The following is a 20,199-nucleotide window of genomic DNA, read 5'->3' on the forward strand; positions in this document are numbered from 1 at the left end:
CTCAATCAAGCACAATCAACACACGCCATCATGAGTTTTCTGTTTGAGAGATGAAACATTGACAAACACTGAGACACGCCGCCTCAACGTAATCAGAGCAAAATTACCTTGTGAAGGTCAAAGCTGTAACATGTTGCCAAAGAAGCGCTGGCTCTTTTGATACAGCAGTTTAAAAATACAGTTGGATCTCAATGAGTCAGTCTGTGCTGAAATGTGTCCAACGTTTTTGGGTGGAATTTGGGCAAACAGCCATGAAAGAAGCAGAAGATTTGGGAGTCTTTAAACACACTGCCTTCATACACTTCAATGTTGGTGTGTAGGACATAAGAGGGGGGTTTGGAGATGTCACAGGGAACTTGACTTACAAGGGTAGGTGCGCACTTTTTACTCTCACACACCATCGTCGGCAAGTGTTTACATCCTGTTCATGCATCACAAGACTTATCAAACCAGTACTCTCCACCCACATGTTCTGGTCAAATTGGTCCCGTGACCAATGATGCTCCTTGTCTTTGAGTGAGCCCAGTTAATCTGAATACTGATTACTCCCTTGAAAATAAACACGACCATTGGATTTTATAGCAACTAAGCTATATTACAAGTTGCTTTGCAAGTGACTGTACAAACAGTCCTCTTCACCTCAACCTGAAAGAGATCACAAATTTCGCTCACTTTAATGCAATTTTACCGCAATTTTTGACAGTAAAGTCTACAACATCTCTTGACATGATTTTTTTCAAATTTGATACTATTTTCCACAACAAACCTGAACCATACCAGTGTCTGTTTTTGATATGACCTCTAAATATCAGCTTAAAAACGGTTGATCTGGACGTTTTTTGTTATCTCTTTCAAGCACAATCTCAACTGTGTGAATGTAGAGTTATATATTAGAAAAGAAAAATATCATACATGACTAAACATATTCAACTTCAGATTTAAGATAAAAAACAGTTTCAAAGTCCAATGTTGTGACCACAATAGAACATGATTGTAGTGTGATGTGTAGACTCACCAAACAGCATTCATTTTATGAAATTGCACGAGCAAATACAACACAAGAGGGGTCTGGTGAGTGAGACCAGGGACTCAATCATTGGTGTGTTTATTCCACACGTGAATTTTTCTCAGTTCTCCCCCCGACAGTTATTAGTATTCCAGAAAACAAATCACCTTTTCCTTCCTTCCTCCCCAGTCTAGCGATTGGTATTGATATGGACCCAGGGAGGTTGCATGTCAACCAACAACTGAATTATGTGACCCCGGTGTCTCATTCCAGAAGCACACACACAGGGTGCACCGATGCAAATGGAAAAACTGTCAAGCTTTCCATATTTATCGATGAGCAGTGAATAAATGTGTATGTCTGGCTTTAGTGCATGCAGTTTTGGAGTAAGTCTGTATGTGTGTACCATTTGTGTCCGTTTGCAATACAACATTGGTGCCTGTTAATAAGTAATGAGACCTGAGAACTGATATAATGCCTAATATAATGCAGAATAGACTGTTATTGGAGACCCATAAGTATGATCGTGCCTTTTTCTCAAAAAATTGCTATGCTCTAGCATGTACTTAGGTATCCTCACATGCCCTTTGCATATTTATGCATGTCTGGGTTTGTTCATTCATGATTTCCAGGCCTACAGCTTAAGAAAATCTAGCTATACCTAAAAACTGTGAGATTCAGTACTCTCCATAATGCAGTGGTACCTCGGTTTCCGAACGTCTCGGACTTCGAACAAATCGGTGTTCGAAAAAAAAATTTTCAGACGCCCCCGAAAAAAGCCGGAAAAAACGCGCACGGCCCGAGCAGCTGACCTACGACGCGCTTTGTTATTGTGTATAACGCAGCCTCTGTACGCAGACGTGTCCCGTTAGCTACATTTACTGACTGTTTTGTCTTCATACTGAGGTGTAAAATCTTTCCTGTCTCCACACTGGACCGTGGTAGAGTGTCACAGGGGAGGTGCTCGCTCTCCACACCTCCGAGGCTGGAGCGCGCACTCCAGGGTTTGATGTCCTGTTGTGGGCTGGAGCTGGGACAGGGATGAGGCGAGTCTCGGACAGAGCGTTACTTGGTTTATGACTTTGTCACAGCCAAACTGAACAAAAGCGCACATTCAGAGCTGGACATGCACCGGGCACCTCTTCACTTCTGGAGAGACCTCACTCACTCGGCAACCCCTCCCACATGCAGCGGCCACACACATAGACGAACAGCGCACCTGCAGCAGACACTCTACATTCACTCCTACAAAAGCCTATTTCAAGGCTTGGAACGCGTTATTCCTTTTTCCATTCGTTGTAATGGGAAAAATCGATTCCGATTTCGAACAAATCGCTTCTCCAACGGCCGTCTGGAACGGATTGTGGTCGAGAACCGAAGTACCACTGTATTTGAAACCTTCATGACCCATGTCTGTCATCAGCAAAGCCAAATTCCAACCCTAACCCTTCCCTGTAATCAATACCATATAAACAGCAAATCTTCAACAACTGGGTGACATAATCAATTATGCCAAAAACAAACAGGACAGGAAATGCGTATTTATATCTCAGTGAACTGGTTTATCATTAGTTTTACCATAGTAATCTCTTAGCACTACCACAAAACATCAATTAATACAAGAATCTGAAATATTGCAGCCAATTCCTCACAGTGGCAATTAACAATAATAGTAATAAATAAAAGGTCATAATTGCTCTGACATAATGTGCTGACGCGTGGATGAAACACTGAATCATTTTACTGTCACTAATTCAACACCAGTAGTGAGCACAAAACAGTGAAGGTTTTTAGAACACAGAAAAAAGCTTCTTTAAAAACAAAACAATCACAAAATGGGAATACACAACGTCCTACATGGCCACAGCAGGGAGGATTAACAGTGCCCCCTGGCTACAGAGTAGTACAACTGCATACAGACAACAGTTGGATATCAGCAGCACACAAACACACAGCTTCATACGCTAGAACTAATCAACCCATTTTTCTTCTGAGCTCTCATTGCTGTCTACCACTGCTGAGCGCATGTGTGTCTGTGTGTGTGAGTGTGTGGGGTACAACTCTATGGAGATGCTCTGCTTTTGTGCTGTTGTCATTTATCTTATGCACCCCCACTCTCTCCATTTTCTACTTCCCGCCATTCTTTATTCCTTCTTTGAACAAGCGATGCATAATTCAGAAGGAGCTCTGTGATTTCTTATAGTATGATAAACCAATGCTCTCACACACAAACACATGGTGTAGGTGGAAAAACATATCATGGTGCTGAATTACCAAAGAAATGCACCAGAATTTCACAAACAATAACACAAATATTAGAGCACATATTTAAGTTATCAGCATGATATAATGAGCAACAACCAAATCAACAATGCAGCCACAAAGAATTTGTCATGACTTCAAACCGAAACCCCAGTCTTCCCCATCACTTCTGGCTTTGGCGTTCTGGAAAAAGAAATGTTTTGCTTATTACTTCACACAAATCTTGACTAGGGCTACACGGCGGGCTAGTGGACTCTCATGGAGTTTACACATTCTCCCTCTGCATGCGGGTTTTCTCTGGGTACTCCGGTTTCCTCCCACAGTCCAGAGCTTTTGGCCAATACCGTTTTTTTTTTTCCTCTTCAACTGAATTACACACAAAAGTCACTTTTTTTAGATTAATGACACAAACCTACTGTATGACCCATAGTACTGAACAACTCTGTAGGAGCTGGAGCAATGAAGCAACCGCAGAGATTGGGATGCTACTGGGCTAAAAACAAAGATCTGACAGAACCATTTTCAAAGACTGCAGTGGTTGAGACGGCTGAAAACGCAGAAGAAAATAAAGGAACAGTTGATCAGAGAATCAGGAGTCATTTTAATTCTACCAACAAAGGTCAAATAATAATAATAATGAATAGTGGCAATCCTCAACAGTTACCTACAAAGTCTTAGTAGTCCCACACCACATAAAAATGTGCATGACAGCTCCTTCGCTGTACCGTCACATTTACTTTGCTAGCCAACAGTTCTGGGTCACAGCAGAGGCTTCACTGTTCCAAGGACATACCAACATCTCAGCAGAGACCAGAGCGTGTGAACTCTGGATATCCGGCCAAACAGTGAGAGACATCTGTAAAAGCCTGGCAAAAGATTGGGAATCTCCTGCCAAATGTCCCCAAACACTCCCTGCTGCTGTCAAAGTCACTGCAGTGCTGCATTACAAGTGGGTCATTCAAGCTTCCCCTGAGTTCTCCTGGAACTCAAACCATGGACACAGTTGGATCAATTCTAGTCTGACATGGGAGCCATAGTACTTTATGGTGAGGGAGCAGCTCCACATCTGTTCCACTGATGTAATTTCAGTTACTGTGTGTTGCACATTCTGATCTAGAAAAGAAAAAACAGTTTTTCAGACTGCAGTGGAAGACTTTTTGCTGATCTCAGTCTTGCAATTCTGGCTTAATTTGGGAGAAAGGACATCAAACAGCAGTGAGTGGGAAGAGTGAAAAGATGCACTCAGAAAGAGAAGGACAAGCTGATTGGCTGATGCTGAGTGTAGTTGACTGGCAGAAGTTGAAGGTTGAACCAAGTGCTGCATGTACAAGTCTCCAGTCAGATGTACCAACAGGAAGCTAGAGCAGCAAAGGCGGATGAGTGGTGTTTTTCACTGTAACTTCTTTGAAGACTTCTACAAATAGCCACCGCCAAACATAATTTCTTCTCTTCCTTTCCATGCAACCACTGCCCTTGCTACTTCACAATTGCAATTGTATCCCACCGCCATTTTAGTTAGATAATATTTTTGTTGCTTCTTAAACCCTGGCAATATTTCCGCTCAGGATTTTGTTGTTTTCTTAAGGTTCAGTTAAACATTCAAGATTTCTAGCATGGTCATACTGTAGTTAAAAGTAACCAGGTGCACAACCGTCATCTTGTCTCAATAAAGGGCTGTGTCGAGAGGGTAATGGGTAATAGTTAAACATTGCATTTCCCACAGAATCCTAATCTTCCTCTTCCCCCGGCAAATCCTGGTATGAACAAAATAAAGGTGTATTACTTCAGGGCTCTATGTTATCCATCCTCCCCTCCTCTCAGCTTCCACTTGCACATCTGTCGCACAGTGATGAAGCACATGTGACCTGATAGTGAACACACAAACACATACAAGAAACTAGCCACCAGCTGAGCTATTGCAGCACTGCATCTACCCGCTGACAGGCCACATTATTATTTATGCAAACTCATAAAGGGACAGGCCAACTCTTCATAAATCACAAACATGCCACGGAGTGAGAGCCAGGGAGTGAAGGGTGGAGGGGGGTGAAGTCGTGACGGGGGACTCTGCAGGCTCCGCATTTCTCCAGGCCGCAAAGCAAATATCAAAACGGCTCGTTCATCATCTCGGCAGAGCAAAAACAGCACCGGTGGTTACACTGGTTCTGCTACGCATGTGTGAACATGGCACACTTTCATTCACACACATACACACGCTGTGACAGCTCTCCCAGTGGACAGGAAGTCATAACCTTCTCCTCATGAATGTGCATAAACACGCTCACACATTCTAACTCTTTTCCCCAAAAGTCAGCCAGAGACTAATAATCAGCTTTTCTTTCCCCCATGACCCACACATGACCAGCTGCGCCCCGAATCCCCCACATCCTCCTAATGCAACAGAGGAATGGAAGGAGTGGTTAGCTGCGAGGAAGGCGTCCTTTCACCTGTGGAGTTTTCCTTCTCAACAGGCCTGCTCTCTATCTGCTTTTCTGTCCCTTCACTACACTACACTTCTTTTCACTACATTTAAGTGCGAACAGAAAAAAAGACATTCTATTCCGCAGCATACAACTGCATATCATTTAGGGCTGCTACGACTAATCGACCATACTCTAGTATTAAATGAGTCGCTGATGGGTGTAGTTGTGATGTCATTGCTCAACCAAAAATGTAGAAAGTATAGGACCAAAACAACAAACAACACAAAAGTAAAGGAACCATGAAAGGAAACATACCTTTCGCACCACATTTTGAGAAATTTAAATGCATGCATAAAGTTTCAAAACAACATTTAAGAAAAGTGTTGACAAGACATCACATACATTTTCTTTTTTAACTTACTCCTAACAACACTCAGACATCTAGGTGTTTTGGTCAAACTATACACATCATATGCTGACTATTGAGTCATTGGTAGTCGACTATCAAAATAGTTATTTGTTTCAGAATAATATGAACATAAACATAATATAAACAGTGTATTAATAACAAAATATGCATTCTGGTCAGTTAGTGAAATTTCTATACAAGTTACACTCTGTATGTATTATTTGTCTCTTATGTCCCATAACTAAATAAATAAATAAAAACAAAGCTTCGAATTCTATTTCAACAAATAATGCCAGGGAGAAATCCATTTCTACAGATTCAGTTTCTCCTACTAAGATGCTGCTTCATGAGATGTAAAGGACCAATTGCCAATTTCTCCATTTATTTCTGAAATACTGTACGTCCAACTAAACTTTACCACAAATAAATTGATTATTCCAATGCTTTTTTGTGCCACTAAAGTAAGCACTCCTAGTCTGAACGAGTCTCTCCAGTAACAGACAAAGGCTGGTAATAATTCGAGAGGCCCATTCAGACACATTACTGCCCACAGTGCTCCATTCATTAAGCCAATCAGTTACACGATGAGAGTGAGCGGCAGCAGAAATGAATAATAACAATAATGTCGTGTTTTGCACGGACGCAGATGTGGTTTCAGCCGTGTAATTACTCCAAGAATCATTAAACATTTAACCTAAATGAGTTGGATTCAGTATTACAACCATGCATCCTTTATGAAACGCGCGCACGCACGCACGCACGCACGCACGCACGCACGCACGCACGCACGCACGCACGCACGCACGCACGCACGCACACACACACACTCTGCAGTGTGACTCAATGCTGATTTTACTTATTAGCAGTTGGAGTGAGCAGAGCCACTGTGAGCCCAGGGAAAACACAGGACACAGCACACACTGCACTCCACAAAAAAGTCATCCATGAGAACAGATGGGGTCAGGTCAGAGAGTAGTTTCACTGTAAACAAGATGACCATTAATAGATCATTAGACCGGAGTAATTAGCACCTCTGCAGGTCACCAACTGATGAAGCTAACAAAGGCCAGAGTAGGACTAAAAGCAGGATTGGATTGACGCAGCAGTGTGAGATCTCAGAGAATGATTTAAAACACTGAATCCAAATGATTTAACATCTTTGGTTGTACTTGTGAATGTGTCTCTGGGCTGGTGTCATTGCGGGGTTTGTTCAAAGACAATCCCAATTATCAGAAAACACAGGTCTAAAACAGACAAATTTGAAGTATAGAATTACTTTTTGTGCATGAAAAATTAAGTTTACTGCTATGGAAGCTGACACGACACTGGCACAGCTGAGTGTTAGAAGCAGGATTAGTCTCTGATTGACTGTCCATCTGCCACAGTTCATCACAGAGAATGCTCCTCCTCTCCATCACCTCCTTCACACAGTCCTCTTTCCTTTCTACAACTGAGCTGACAAGAAAAGTCCAGAAAATAAAGTTACACCTCTGACCTCACCCCCTCCCCGAGAACACAGCAGACCCTGGCAGTTCAGGTTACAGTCCAACTGTCTCACTCCATTAGAAGCTAATGGGTGGTGTGATAGTGACACAGTGGGCAACACAGAAAACTCTGATCTACAGAAGCACTGCCACCAGAGACAAGGTCCATGCAGCCACACATACACATTGGAAATGACAACAGAAAGGGTCTTGACAGATATGAATCTTGCTCTCATGCTTCAGTGAACTGACAAATCACTCTGGAAAGGGGCCATCACTCAAAGTCAAAGGGTAGCAAAGGGGACCATATAAAGGAATTACAATTGCAAAGAGAAACTTGATGAAAAAAGTGTGCGTAATGAAAAGCAGACTCTGTGCTCAAGTCTTCCTTTGGTTCTTGTATAATTGCAATCAAACCGGGAGAGTTGGGGGTAATTGTTAATTGAATATAATCAGATGAAGAGCTGTTGATGCTCAGACAGGGGGAGCAGAATCAAGGTCAAGGCGATGAGACGTTAAAATCAGCTCAAGTTACCCAATCCCAGGGGGAAGAACCACTTCATCATGATCAGATCAGCAGGGTGTCAAGAAAGACATTGAGTGATAGTACGCCCACGTATAGATGCGCATAGCCTCGCAACACCTGGATGCACATGAACACATTTTACATTTTAAAGTAAGCAGTTCAACAATAAAGGATAGCTCATTATCATAGCTGAGTTAAAGGTTGAGTCTAGTGCAGTTGGTCTACCCAGTAGATAACCAGGACCACCACTCTAAAAGACAGAAAAGCTACAGTGAATGCTTTTCCGTCTGAGTTCACTCACATAGCAAACAAAAACAAGAGCCTCTGGACGATGGACCCTGGTACTCTGGGAACAAAACATGAACACACTGCAAGACCAAAATAGCAGGCTTGCAAGGTTTACAAACTTCAGCTCATGTCTACTCACTTGAATTTAACTTGGTCTTCATTTAGCTGGAACAAAGGGATGACGCTGCCCAGCCGAACTGGGAGGGTATCTCATTAACATATTGCATTGCTTGAACTCAATATTAATATCAACAAATCAATACTTTGTCCCAAGTTGATTAAAAAAAAAAAACAAAAAAAAAAAAACATTTATATCTATCTATATATATATATATATATATATATATATATATATATATTTGCAGATTGTCCTGTACAGATCCTAATTCAATTTGTAATTCAAATTGTGGCTATAGTAAGCTAATAAAACAAACAAACATCTCACACATAAATTTAACATGAACAGTATTCAACATGCAACTGCCAGTCCAAAATATGCCAAATAATTTCTGTATCCATTCATTCAGAAATCAACAATCATCTTAGTGTAAGAGGCTTTGTGCTTCGCTGCTGAAATCTGAATCAACCTCCTACGTTTGCTCATAAGAATGCCAGTACTTTTGGTGATGGTGTGGGCATATCATTGGGCACATCACCTAGTGCTAGTAAGAAAGTTAACCACGGTGACATCGAAGAAAAAAAAGGAAAATATCTGGCAACAGTCAGTATGCTTTCCTACTCTGAGCTGGAGAAAACAGAGTAAGGAAGCGCGATAGAGGCAACAATAGATATCACGACAGGTGCAGATGTGATGGAAGAAAATCGGCAAATTGTGGTGGAGAGTTGGGCTGATTCTGTACCGATACCTCCAGGCAATATATCAAAATTCAAAAGCGTTCAACAGATTTAGAGATGCCATCCTCACAGGTCCCAGGATGTATGGTAGTGATTAGACACAAAGAGCATTTGGGTAATGATAAAGCGAGTATGAGTACAAGTGACATTTTATAATTAGAGGGAGGGGTAAAGCCTGTGCTCACACTCACCACCAGCCATTCAGATAGCACACGGACATGTGCGCTTATTCAGATGCCAATCAAACACAGCTCACCTCGTACCGGCTGAGGAGGCAATGCAGGGATCAGTACATCTGGGCAGCAGTATCACATTCCATTCAACTAGCTCCAACAGAGGGAGTAATTTTATAGCTAATGGCTTACTGTAATCAGAAATACAATATATCTGCAAAATGCAACAATGCTTTAGTTTCCTTTAATAAACACTAAGTAGCCATAACATCTTAACGATAAGGTTGTTTTAGAAGACTGGTTTTTAAAAGATGACAAGAGGCACCCAGACAGATAGTTCTAATAATAATAATTATATTAAGGCATTTACAGTTGGTTATTACATTTTTGCATTTCAGCAGCATGAGAATTATTCTCATGACATTTTCAGCACTGGCGATAACACAGCACTACATAACTTCTCCAACTAACAACCTTTGTTTGGTGATAGTTAAAATGGCAGATGTCAGATTTTACTGTCTCTTACAAGGGTGTGACACACTACTGCTATACCTTGGTAATCCTTCTCATTACACTCTTATTTTCAAGGCCGTGCATCACCCTCCACTGAGGACTCCATATGGAAACAACTGATGATGGAAGACGCCTCACAATCAAACAGGTGACATTTCAGATGGATATCAGGTGGGACGTGATCTGGTACATTGATGTTCCAGCACCTAGACATCACAAGAGGCTCACCTGTGGATCATAATGTAAATGACTAATAAAGAACAGATGGAGCCATTTTTAATTAACGTTCCCATTCTTTAAAAACTTTCTTTTTGCTTTCCAAGAGCAAGGAAGTCTTTTAAAATGTGATTTTTTCCTTGAACACATTTCACACTCTGCAGTCCTATGGCAAAAATGAGGTCAGTCCAGCAGGAGTAGGCTTCATTCTTTTCCACTTAATTAGTATTTCAGAGGAGATGGAAGTGAATTAGAGATGCATCTATGTGTGAATAAAAGTCTCATTCAGGAAGATTTGGCACCTCTCACACGTTAAGCAAAATATGGTGAATGTATTTTAATGCTTTTTGGTCAGCTCATGCCTTACTGACATGCTGTAAGTAGTGTTGGGAATAGACATGGCTAATGCACAAGCCCACGAAAGTCCTTTCCTGTTGTAAATAGGCGAGTGCTTTGAGGTACACATGACATTGATTGTATCCATACATCCAATCACTAAGATGGAGAGCAAGCGGAAACAGACAAGCTTAAAACATGAATTTCCTATGAGCTAAAACTTGTGTACGACAAACATAAAAACTTAATCTAACGGAGGCTTAAAAGAACTGCAAGTGCCGTGCATTTTACTTTTACGTCATGACTGGAGAGATGTCTGAGTGGAGTAAATAAAAGAGAGAGAATTTTTTGAGTGACAAATCAGGACACAACTGGCACATACAACGCCGCAGACGTCAGCGACATTAATTTTATATATGGAAAAAAATAGTCATTAATCGTCTCCATCCATTTATATGTTTTGATTCATTTGGATTAGCTTCTGCAACAGCAAAAACTTGAAAAATGAGAGACTAATGTATGTGATGGTGGACAGAACAGGTCAATGTGAAGAGCTGCAGGGCAGACGCCCACACAACAATAAAGACCCTCGTTGGGTTTATTATAATCCATGTGGTTCTCCATCTGTCATTGTTTGCTCAGTCTATGTGTGTCTAAGCCAAAATGAACTTCACTTCATCCATCAATTTCACGAGGAGTCATGTCGACGTGTGTGTGAGAACATGTGTCTGAGGCATGTCACATATCCAGAGGGGTAGGGAGGGGCAGAACAGTAATCAAATAAGAGACAGGTTCTCATCAACCACCAGTGGCGCTTCTTTCTAGCTAACAAACAACACTAGCCGCCAAGCCATGCCTTGACTGATCGGCAGTGGTGAATAATAGCTATGTAAAGACGCTCTGGACATGCAGCTACAGTGAACACAAGGCGTACAAATGGCCTACCATTATCTCTCATTAGCATCCATGGCTAACACGGTGCCCATGCTGAGACTTCACAATGGGACCACTCCGGTATGATTGATAGTGCAACAGCGGCCAACACAATAACTAGACAAAAAAAAAAAAGAGAAGCACTAAAGATAGAATCACACGGCTGCAGCAAGGTAATAAAATCATAGACAAACAAAAGGCAGCGGAGTAATCAAGAATGCCAGACGTGGCTCATTAATCTATGCGAGCGGAGACTGTTGGGGAGCACACAGATAAGTCAGACGACTGGCACATTTGGAAGCCCTCGTCCTATTCCCCCTATCTTTTCATCAGCAGCAAAAACAAAAGCACAAAATGAGCGAGAGATTAAAGACACGATAGCGTTTGGAGAATTGGGTGAGAGCAAGTAGAGACAAAGGTAAATAGGACAACTTTGCCGTCATGTTGGTTTGTTCAGCAGAACTTCTGACAAAGAAACAAACCACTGCCAAAAAGAGAAAGCTGGCATCAGGTTAACTGCCTGTGCAGAGACGTGATCAAATACCGAACGAATTCAGATCTGTGTCACTTCATCATTACCACACAGCGAAAGATGCTTGAGCTCAGGGAAAATGACTCATTAAACCTGTGACTTGCCCTCTAGTGCAAAAATATAATGCTGATCATGTTGTTAGAATCCATCTTTGTGGAAAATAACGCCTCTTTCACAGAGAATGTCAAAATGTTTTGTTTTTTTCCATCAACTGAAGATGGAGATTCCGCATCTATTATTGAACAGAGCTATGTTTTCACAAAACATTTTGTCGACTTTGCAGTACGACTTTCAAACTTCAAACTGCGGTATGTGGTAAGAGTTTGACCGGAATGGAGGTTCTCATCATCACGTTATCTCAACTCCAGGATTTGGTCTCCGCAGTCATCGCCAACAATTCCAGTGAAAACTTGTCAGGCCACATCATTCATTCAACCCCAGTTTCTATTAAAAGCCACCATTTATCAAAGTTAGATCACTTTTCCTTATTTCAGACTTTTCTAGACCAAAACAGCAGACATGAGTTACTGCATCAAGTAAACTATGTTGTTCAGAGAAGCAAGCTCAACACATTGTCGAGCTGAATCACTGGGCAACAAAAAGGCATAAAAATATTGAATAGTTCCATCCTGACTCAAAGTCAAAAGTGTACACCGATACTCCAAAGAAAAGTCTTCCAAAACTGAATTCCCTGGCACATGTCAGCATCCTCAGGAGCGTTGTCCTGACTGAGGCGAATATTTTGAATGAAGATGTAAAACTATAAAAAAGAATAAAGAAAGAAAGACAGAAAGAGAAGTGTTTTATTCCAAAATGAAAGCACACTCACCCGAGGCAGAATATGTTGTAAATTCATCATTCATCTGTGCTGAGGACTTATGAATATGGATTTCAGGATGTTATTAGCACACTTTATGAATGCATTATGGGGAATTAGCTAAAGAAAGTGAATTCAAAGTACAGCAAACTGTGTGTAGGCATCTTATGTGTACAGTAGATCACATTTAAGCAGCTCGCAGGAAATCCCAGCTGAACTCTAATGGTGTTCTTTCATCATCGCAACAAAAATTGACTTGACAGCTAAATCATAAAGCACTACCGACTTTACCTTCACTGTCAAAAAGTGAAAGAGTAGGAGGCCTGAATCTAATGTGATGTGTTGTTTGACCAACATAATTTGTTATTTTCGTAAATGTGTTCGATAGGTAATATATAGTCTATAGAATTGTAAAAAGAAATAAACGTAGGTATTACTGGGCTTTGGCCAATTATTTCAAATTTGAAATATCCTGAAAGATCTAAGTGAATAGCGAAAAGAAGGATACTCACATTGTTTATGGATTGGTAGAAAAAATATGCACAAGGGATTGTAGACTACAAAGTCAACCACGGATATATTGAATGACATTTTTTGAATCTTAAAAAAACAGTACTTCCTAAAAATGACTGTCACACAGACATGGAAAGCTGTCGAAAGCTGTCGTAAACCTGACAGCCAGATTCGCCTAGATAAATCCTTTCCCAGAAAGAAACTTTCATCTATCATATGTATGATTGACAACAGCAGCAGAGAGTGAGCATAGCGGGATTGAAAATGTTCATCTTTTTGTCAGCATAATCTTATTACCTTATCTCTGTCTTCCACCAAATCAGACAGCAGGTCATCTATGTCCAGGATTCCTCCTTCATTGTATTCCAAATGATGCGTCCGAACTGCACTCGATCCATGCTGTGTGAGAATATTGGGAAAACAGGAGTTAAGGATTTCTTCAAGTTGCTCTTAACAAAGCAGTGGAATTCAAACGATTCAGCAGTTATTCGCTTTCCCTTGGTTACCCGTACTTATCTCGTACAGGAAACGTAGTTAAAAGTGTTAAGAAGCACGATCTTGTCTATTGGAGTACCTTCATGTTCCACTTTGATCCTTCTTCATCTGCTAGATTGCTTTAATAACTTTAGTAATATGATCTGTTTGGATTGTAGGACACATGAAACCATGTGGGTATAAAGACCAAACAACAGCCAAAAAACATTTTCAACTACATAGTAAAATACTGAAACAAGCAGCTACAGTCTTGGGTTGGTGGTACCATTATAAGATGACACAAGTTTCAAAACCCTCAAGAAAAAGAGAACCAAAAAACATAATGCACAAACAAAACTGAGCACAGATTCCTCAGAATACGATAACTAAAACCAGAACCTCAGACAATGCGTCTAAAAAAACAGTTTACACAACACACGGTTTTGAACAAAGCCGTCTTCTTTTTCAGAACCACTGGGTGTTCCAATGTAGATTCCATGTCCATTCTCACAAAACAAATGGTTATGAGGATTACATCAACTTCCAAAAGAGGTACGCCCATTATTCTGAAAGCAGGACTGCAAGATTATCTCCAACCAAAATACAAATTCAGGGCTGTTCTTCATTCACTGCAACACAATCCTCCAGGGCCCAGATCAAGATGCGACGAAGGAAGCTAATAGAGAATGTCCAGCAGACAAGGTCACAGGGGTACCCTTTGTTTGATGCATGATTGATTTGAAAATCTGAATATGCACAGCAGAGTGTACCTGGATGCCATTGACCTGTTTAACATATGGAGGCACAAACAGCAAGTAGATGTTGAAAACAGAGATAGTGGGGAGGTTCTAAAATGTTGCACATGCAACTGATATTAAGTTTAGAATCTTAGCAAAAAAAATTACTGATTTGTTGTGGATAACAAACGACAAACCTAAAGATCAGCCAAGTGAATTGTGTCACCTTTCACTCCTACATTTACAATGGGCAGGGACCAAAACTGAGAGACTTTCATGCTACTAAAACGTTTTGCCCCATCTTGATGACTTTTTATACACCATGTTTGTCACACATTGAAATGTGTCAGATCATCAGACTGACTTAAATCTTAGACGAAGGGTAACTCAGCAATTCAATAGTTTGAAAATGCAGCAAGTTGAATACTGCCAGACCAAGAACCTTTCTGATGAAGGGAAAAAGAGTGCAAAAAGAAGGACATAATATTGTCATTAAAAAGGAGTTCACAATTCAACTATAATAAACTTTGCAAAAATGGCTTGTATAGAAGGCTTACCTGACAAAAAACATAAGAATAAGGAAAACCACAACTTCTGGTGAATAAGTAACAGCATTACAGAAAAAAACACATCATACCAGAAGCCAAAAGTTTGCTGTTTCAGGACCATGACAAAAAAAAAATCCCGGATCAGAATACTTGGCCACCAGTTTGTGACCTCTTGCTAAAGCATAATTAACCTCTACAGCAGGCAGCAATTCCACCTCTGGAAGGTTTAAAAATGACAAAAATTTAAAATTTTGACAAACCCTTTAAAGTGGCTAAATTAACAAAATCCTGCAGAGACACGGATGAAACTGCTCACCAGCACAGCGAGAGACTTAGTGGCAGTGATAAACGCTTAAACACAGTTATTGCCCTCAAGGAAGATGTGACCAGTTGTTAGGTTAAGGGCAGAATACAGTGCAACATATACACAAGAAAATAAGGATGTGAAAAATACTTCTCCAAAACACTACAGTATACTGTAAGTATATCAACAGGAAGACATTTGATGTCAGGATGACTCAATAGTGACAAATCTGTACTGAACGATTTTAAATGCAGCTGTTTTCATATCGAATTTCATAAAGTTTACCTATTAGAAAGACTTCAAGCAAAATTTAACTTTACGTCACTTTAACTTGTACATCACATGATCTCTGATAAATCAACATGTTTTCACAACAGTGGATTTAAATGCCCAGTTCTTTTGGAAAATCTAAATAAACTACAAGCTAAAAAACTGACTGTATAAAAGAGCATATAATCATTTTATGTCCATGATTCTTCACAATAATTAATGCACTAAAAAGGTTAGAAACACAAACTAAACATTGCAAGATAGTACATGTAATTTGAATAAATTATCTATTTTAGAAGAGTAACAGTGGTAACACAAACTGATACCAGGAGAAATATTACCAGTTGAAAATGTGCTGCTTGCAACCTACAACGCACAAGGTATGTACTGTAGCTCACTAGACAAACTGGAAAAACTGGAATTTCTGTGTGGGTGGGTGTGAGTGTGCTCATGTGTACATACCAGTAAAAGAGGGAGAGACAGTAATTGGGAGATATGCAATGACATAAGCAACAAAAACACACACCTTTAGGAAGGGCAATACATAAACATAAATAATATATAAATAAAATCGCAAAATAACTTTTCCATGATGGACGTTGTCGATAAAGACATGATAGATTGCATCCGTTAAGTGCCATGAGTGTTGGCTGAGAAGAAATAAATAAAATGTATATTACTGTCTTTCATACACATCCAGGGCAGGAACAGCACCAGAAGACCGTCAAGGACTTCAGACTGAACACAGCTGAGCAGATTTATCTGCTCACTACTGTCAAGTTGAGGAAAACAGGAGGACTGAACCACTGGCACAACCACATGTTATAAGCCATGCTTCTACAATTGAAGTCAGAGGCTAAGTGATCATGCTTGCGCAAACTGGGACATGAAACAGTGCAGCTTGTTTTAGTTCAGTCAGGCAGAAATCTGAGCTGTGTTGCTCACAGTTGTGCCTTTTTAAACTCTGAGGGAAACAACTGAATGATAAACTCAAGGCACTGGAGGATGCTCTTCGTATGTATCCGGTCCTGGGATGTGATCGTGAAACACTGAACAATACAAATACTTTAATTATACTTAAAGGCATAATAGGGCCTGCAACAATGCAAACAATGAAGCAAATTATAAGTCAGACGTTTTTCCTTTGGATCGCCTGATATCTATAAAATTCTCCCAAATAATGATTTGTTTTTCATAGCTGGTTATTACAACACAGTGACACTTAGCTCCTAATGAGCAAGTCATTTCCAAAAACTGCACTTCTTGTGCTGCATGTACATCACAACACAGAGCAATAATCCTCTCAAGTCTGTCTTTGTCAACTCCTCATAATTCCCTTTTGTTTCCCAAAACCAAGGATAAAAATAAGACAATCTGAGAGTCAGTCAGGCAACCGTAGAGGAGAATTACTATGACAGTAAGAAGAGGGAAAAACCCGACAAATTACACCATTATGTCTCAGAGCGTTGGAGGGACTATCTCTCCTTCATTGAGCAAATGCTACTCCACTCCAGAGTGCACAAGCACCCGGGCGATTAGGGGAGTTGGATTCACCGAAAGCACTGACGGTGGTGTCAGTGCTGCCATTTCACACTTTGATCTCCGGAAGAAAGAGTAATTACGCAGCTGCTGGAGAATGGTGCGGATTTATCCCTCAGATGAAAAAGAAAGTGCTTAATGAACATGTCGATGAGAAGTTGTTGGAGTAAAAAAGCGGCAGAAGTTTCTGACAGGAACAGACATACTGAAATGAGGCCTGTCATGTATACACAGCAGCGGCTGAGTATATCAATGATAGCAATTTGTTCAGTTGAAGAAAGGTCTCTTTTTTTCCCCCTCAAACAATGCATTTGGAGAGATAGACGGAAACTAAACAGAGGGCTTAAACAAAATATTAAAGCAAACAAATCTCATCTTCTGTAATGAAACAATTTAGCAACCAATTAGGGTTTTCCGTAAAACGTTCCAGTGAAACTCCATCTAGCTTTTTCTGCACCATTTATCACCAATAGGTGGGATTAAAACTTTGACGTACCCCTGGCTTTTCTGTGGACTTACCACATCACATACTTCTTTTGCAAGCACAAGTCAAATTATCAATATTGCAGCGTTATTTTTTTTTAAATTATTATCTTGTGTATTCGTATCCGTGTATTGGTTGGCTCAGCCAAGTGGTATCAATGAGCTGCCCATTAGCCCGTCTTTGTGTTTGTGTAAAAATTGTTTCAAGCCATGCACTATCATGTAAGGATACTGTGTCTCACAGTTCAGAACCAAAGAGTGAGAGGAAGATGTTTACTTCAAGAGACATTTCAATTGTGTTCGGAACTCAGAAATTCCCAGAACTCAGAAATGCCCCCCACCATTTTTAATCCCCACCACCTCGAGTACGAGATCCAAGAAGGCTTCCCCAAATATAAAACAATAAGTAGTAGACTCTAATAAGTACAGCAAAAGAATCAAACACATTCTGCTAATTTGTGTTTCCTTTTCACCAGGCAGGTTTTCTTGTTGCAAACAAAGCGCATATTAACATTAAGGACAAACATAGCTTTAGTGGACATCGCTTATCTATTTCCTAACTTTGATAATGCTAAACTCGGCTGTGTTGTAATACCAAGCTCCAACTTCAACATTTGTCGACAGATTATTTCAGAATACTAGAATTTTTTAGACACTTAGTTGCAAGGACAGTAATAATACTTTTTAAATCTTGAATAAGTATAACTCAACTAAGAGCCGACTGAAATGTGTCAGAGGAGAAAAAAAAAACCAAATAAACTTGGCAAACAAAAATTGGCATGTCATCACAGACAGTAGTTTCATGCACCTGTCAGATGATGATATGTGAATAAAAGGTACTTTGAATCCCAGCTATGTCAAAGATAGTGTAATTTTCCATATTGGAGGGAATCCAGCCAACATGAGTAGATTCAGCAAAATATTAACTCGACCTGAGCCACATTGCACAGTTGTGACACACACCCTCAAACACGACACATCCTGCACTGTTGACTTAAGAGGTGTCAGCACACTTTTGTACGGGTTGAAATGTGATCTGTTTCTGCCTATATTAAGCGTCAGACAGTCTCCCCTGAGAACCGAAAACCTCCCTGAAGTGCATGCTGGTGCTCGAGGTCACAGTCCTGCACTACCTAATTGGTGTCGTCAAACATGCTCATGACAACACTTTTATGAGTATTATATCGCACCGCTGTGAAAACTAGTTTTATGAAAGAGCCAGCATCTCACCCCTGAAGACTATGTGGTACTTAAAACCATTGATTTATTGTCAACATATTTTCCATTGTTGATGAAGCAGCATTGGGCTGACATACATTTACCACCGTTAGCCAGTGAATAGTTGACATAAAAATATCTCCAGTTTTTTTTTTATTTAAATTACTAGAAGAGAACCTATTTGGTTCTATCTTGGAACCTGTCCTCAATCGTTTTGCATAAAATATAAACCTGTCGACAATTCAGGAAAAAACACCCATCACAAAACTGCGGCATAAAAGTTACCTATGCTGTGGATCAAAGGTCAATCTCGCACTTCAGATCTTTTTTCTGTCACTGAAAGAATCAGCTTCCACCTACGTGTATCCAGGCACTAGGACCAGACTATGACACAGTCCCTTCATTAAAACAGGAAGACAGAAAGTGTGAGGATATTAAGTCGATGCTGTTGGCAGAACATGTCCCATTCTGTCTTCTTTGGCAGTGACAAACTGCACTGTTCTCATGATCTCCCTCATTTTGGGCCAAAACCTGCTGAGTCAGCGTCTAGCTGCTAATTAACATGCTCTCGGGAAAGCAATCAAAGCTGAGCATTCGAATCAGTGGCTCACATTTAAAAAGAACCCAGCAGCACAGTCCACCATCACTGAAGCAGAGAATTCACCCACGATGTCCAACATCCCTGCCTCTCGCTCTGCCAAAGGGGAGGGCTGGCGGCTCTGGCTGAGGGGGAGCACCCGGCCGATAAGCCTGTCACCAATCCTAATCCCCAATCACTCACAACACAATGCCCGCTGTCTCCCGCACACTGAGGACATCAGGAGGGAAACTTCCACCTGCCCGCCGAGATACCAGTTTGTTATTGTGCAGGTAGACAGGCGCTACTGCAGCCAGAAAGGCTGTTAATGCCCAGCTCGCTATCATGCTGGGACAGCTCCCTCAAAGGTGCTGATGATTAATGAAAGGTCAATTTGACTAAAGTGTGCATGAGTCAAAGAAATACATATTGACATAAGAAACGCTTTACTTTATTATATAGCCTTTATATCACAAGTATAAGAACACATAGAAAATAAAAGTCCTGGGAGGGCTTCTCCTTAAACTATATTGTCCTAACATCCAACATTTGGAGACAGCAGACAAAATAATCTTCACAAGACCAAGTCCAGAATCAACTAGAATCACAAGTCAATACAATGCTTTCAAACACTTGCACGTTGAAATTTTCAATTTATAGCTAAACACATACATGTAGAGGAGCTCCCCTATCACCACATGCAATTCATCATTACTAGTTTTATTTTACTTTCAATTTTCACAGATGCCCAAATAGTTCTACT

The 20,199-nt window shown here is 40.5% G+C and overlaps 1 protein-coding gene across 1 annotated transcript in view; it reads right to left on the minus strand.

The window, feature by feature from the left end:
* Positions 1 to 20,199, minus strand: part of pard3ba (par-3 family cell polarity regulator beta a) — a 124,098-nt gene that overhangs the window by 102,492 nt on the left and 1,407 nt on the right. The window contains exon 2 of the mRNA XM_053869492.1: positions 13,584 to 13,685. Within this exon, the coding sequence (XP_053725467.1) occupies positions 13,584 to 13,685 (102 nt within the window). The remainder of the gene's footprint in view (positions 1 to 13,583; positions 13,686 to 20,199) is intronic.

Source organism: Synchiropus splendidus, chromosome 1, assembly GCF_027744825.2.
Source record: "Synchiropus splendidus isolate RoL2022-P1 chromosome 1, RoL_Sspl_1.0, whole genome shotgun sequence".
Taxonomy (NCBI): domain Eukaryota; kingdom Metazoa; phylum Chordata; class Actinopteri; order Syngnathiformes; family Callionymidae; genus Synchiropus; species Synchiropus splendidus.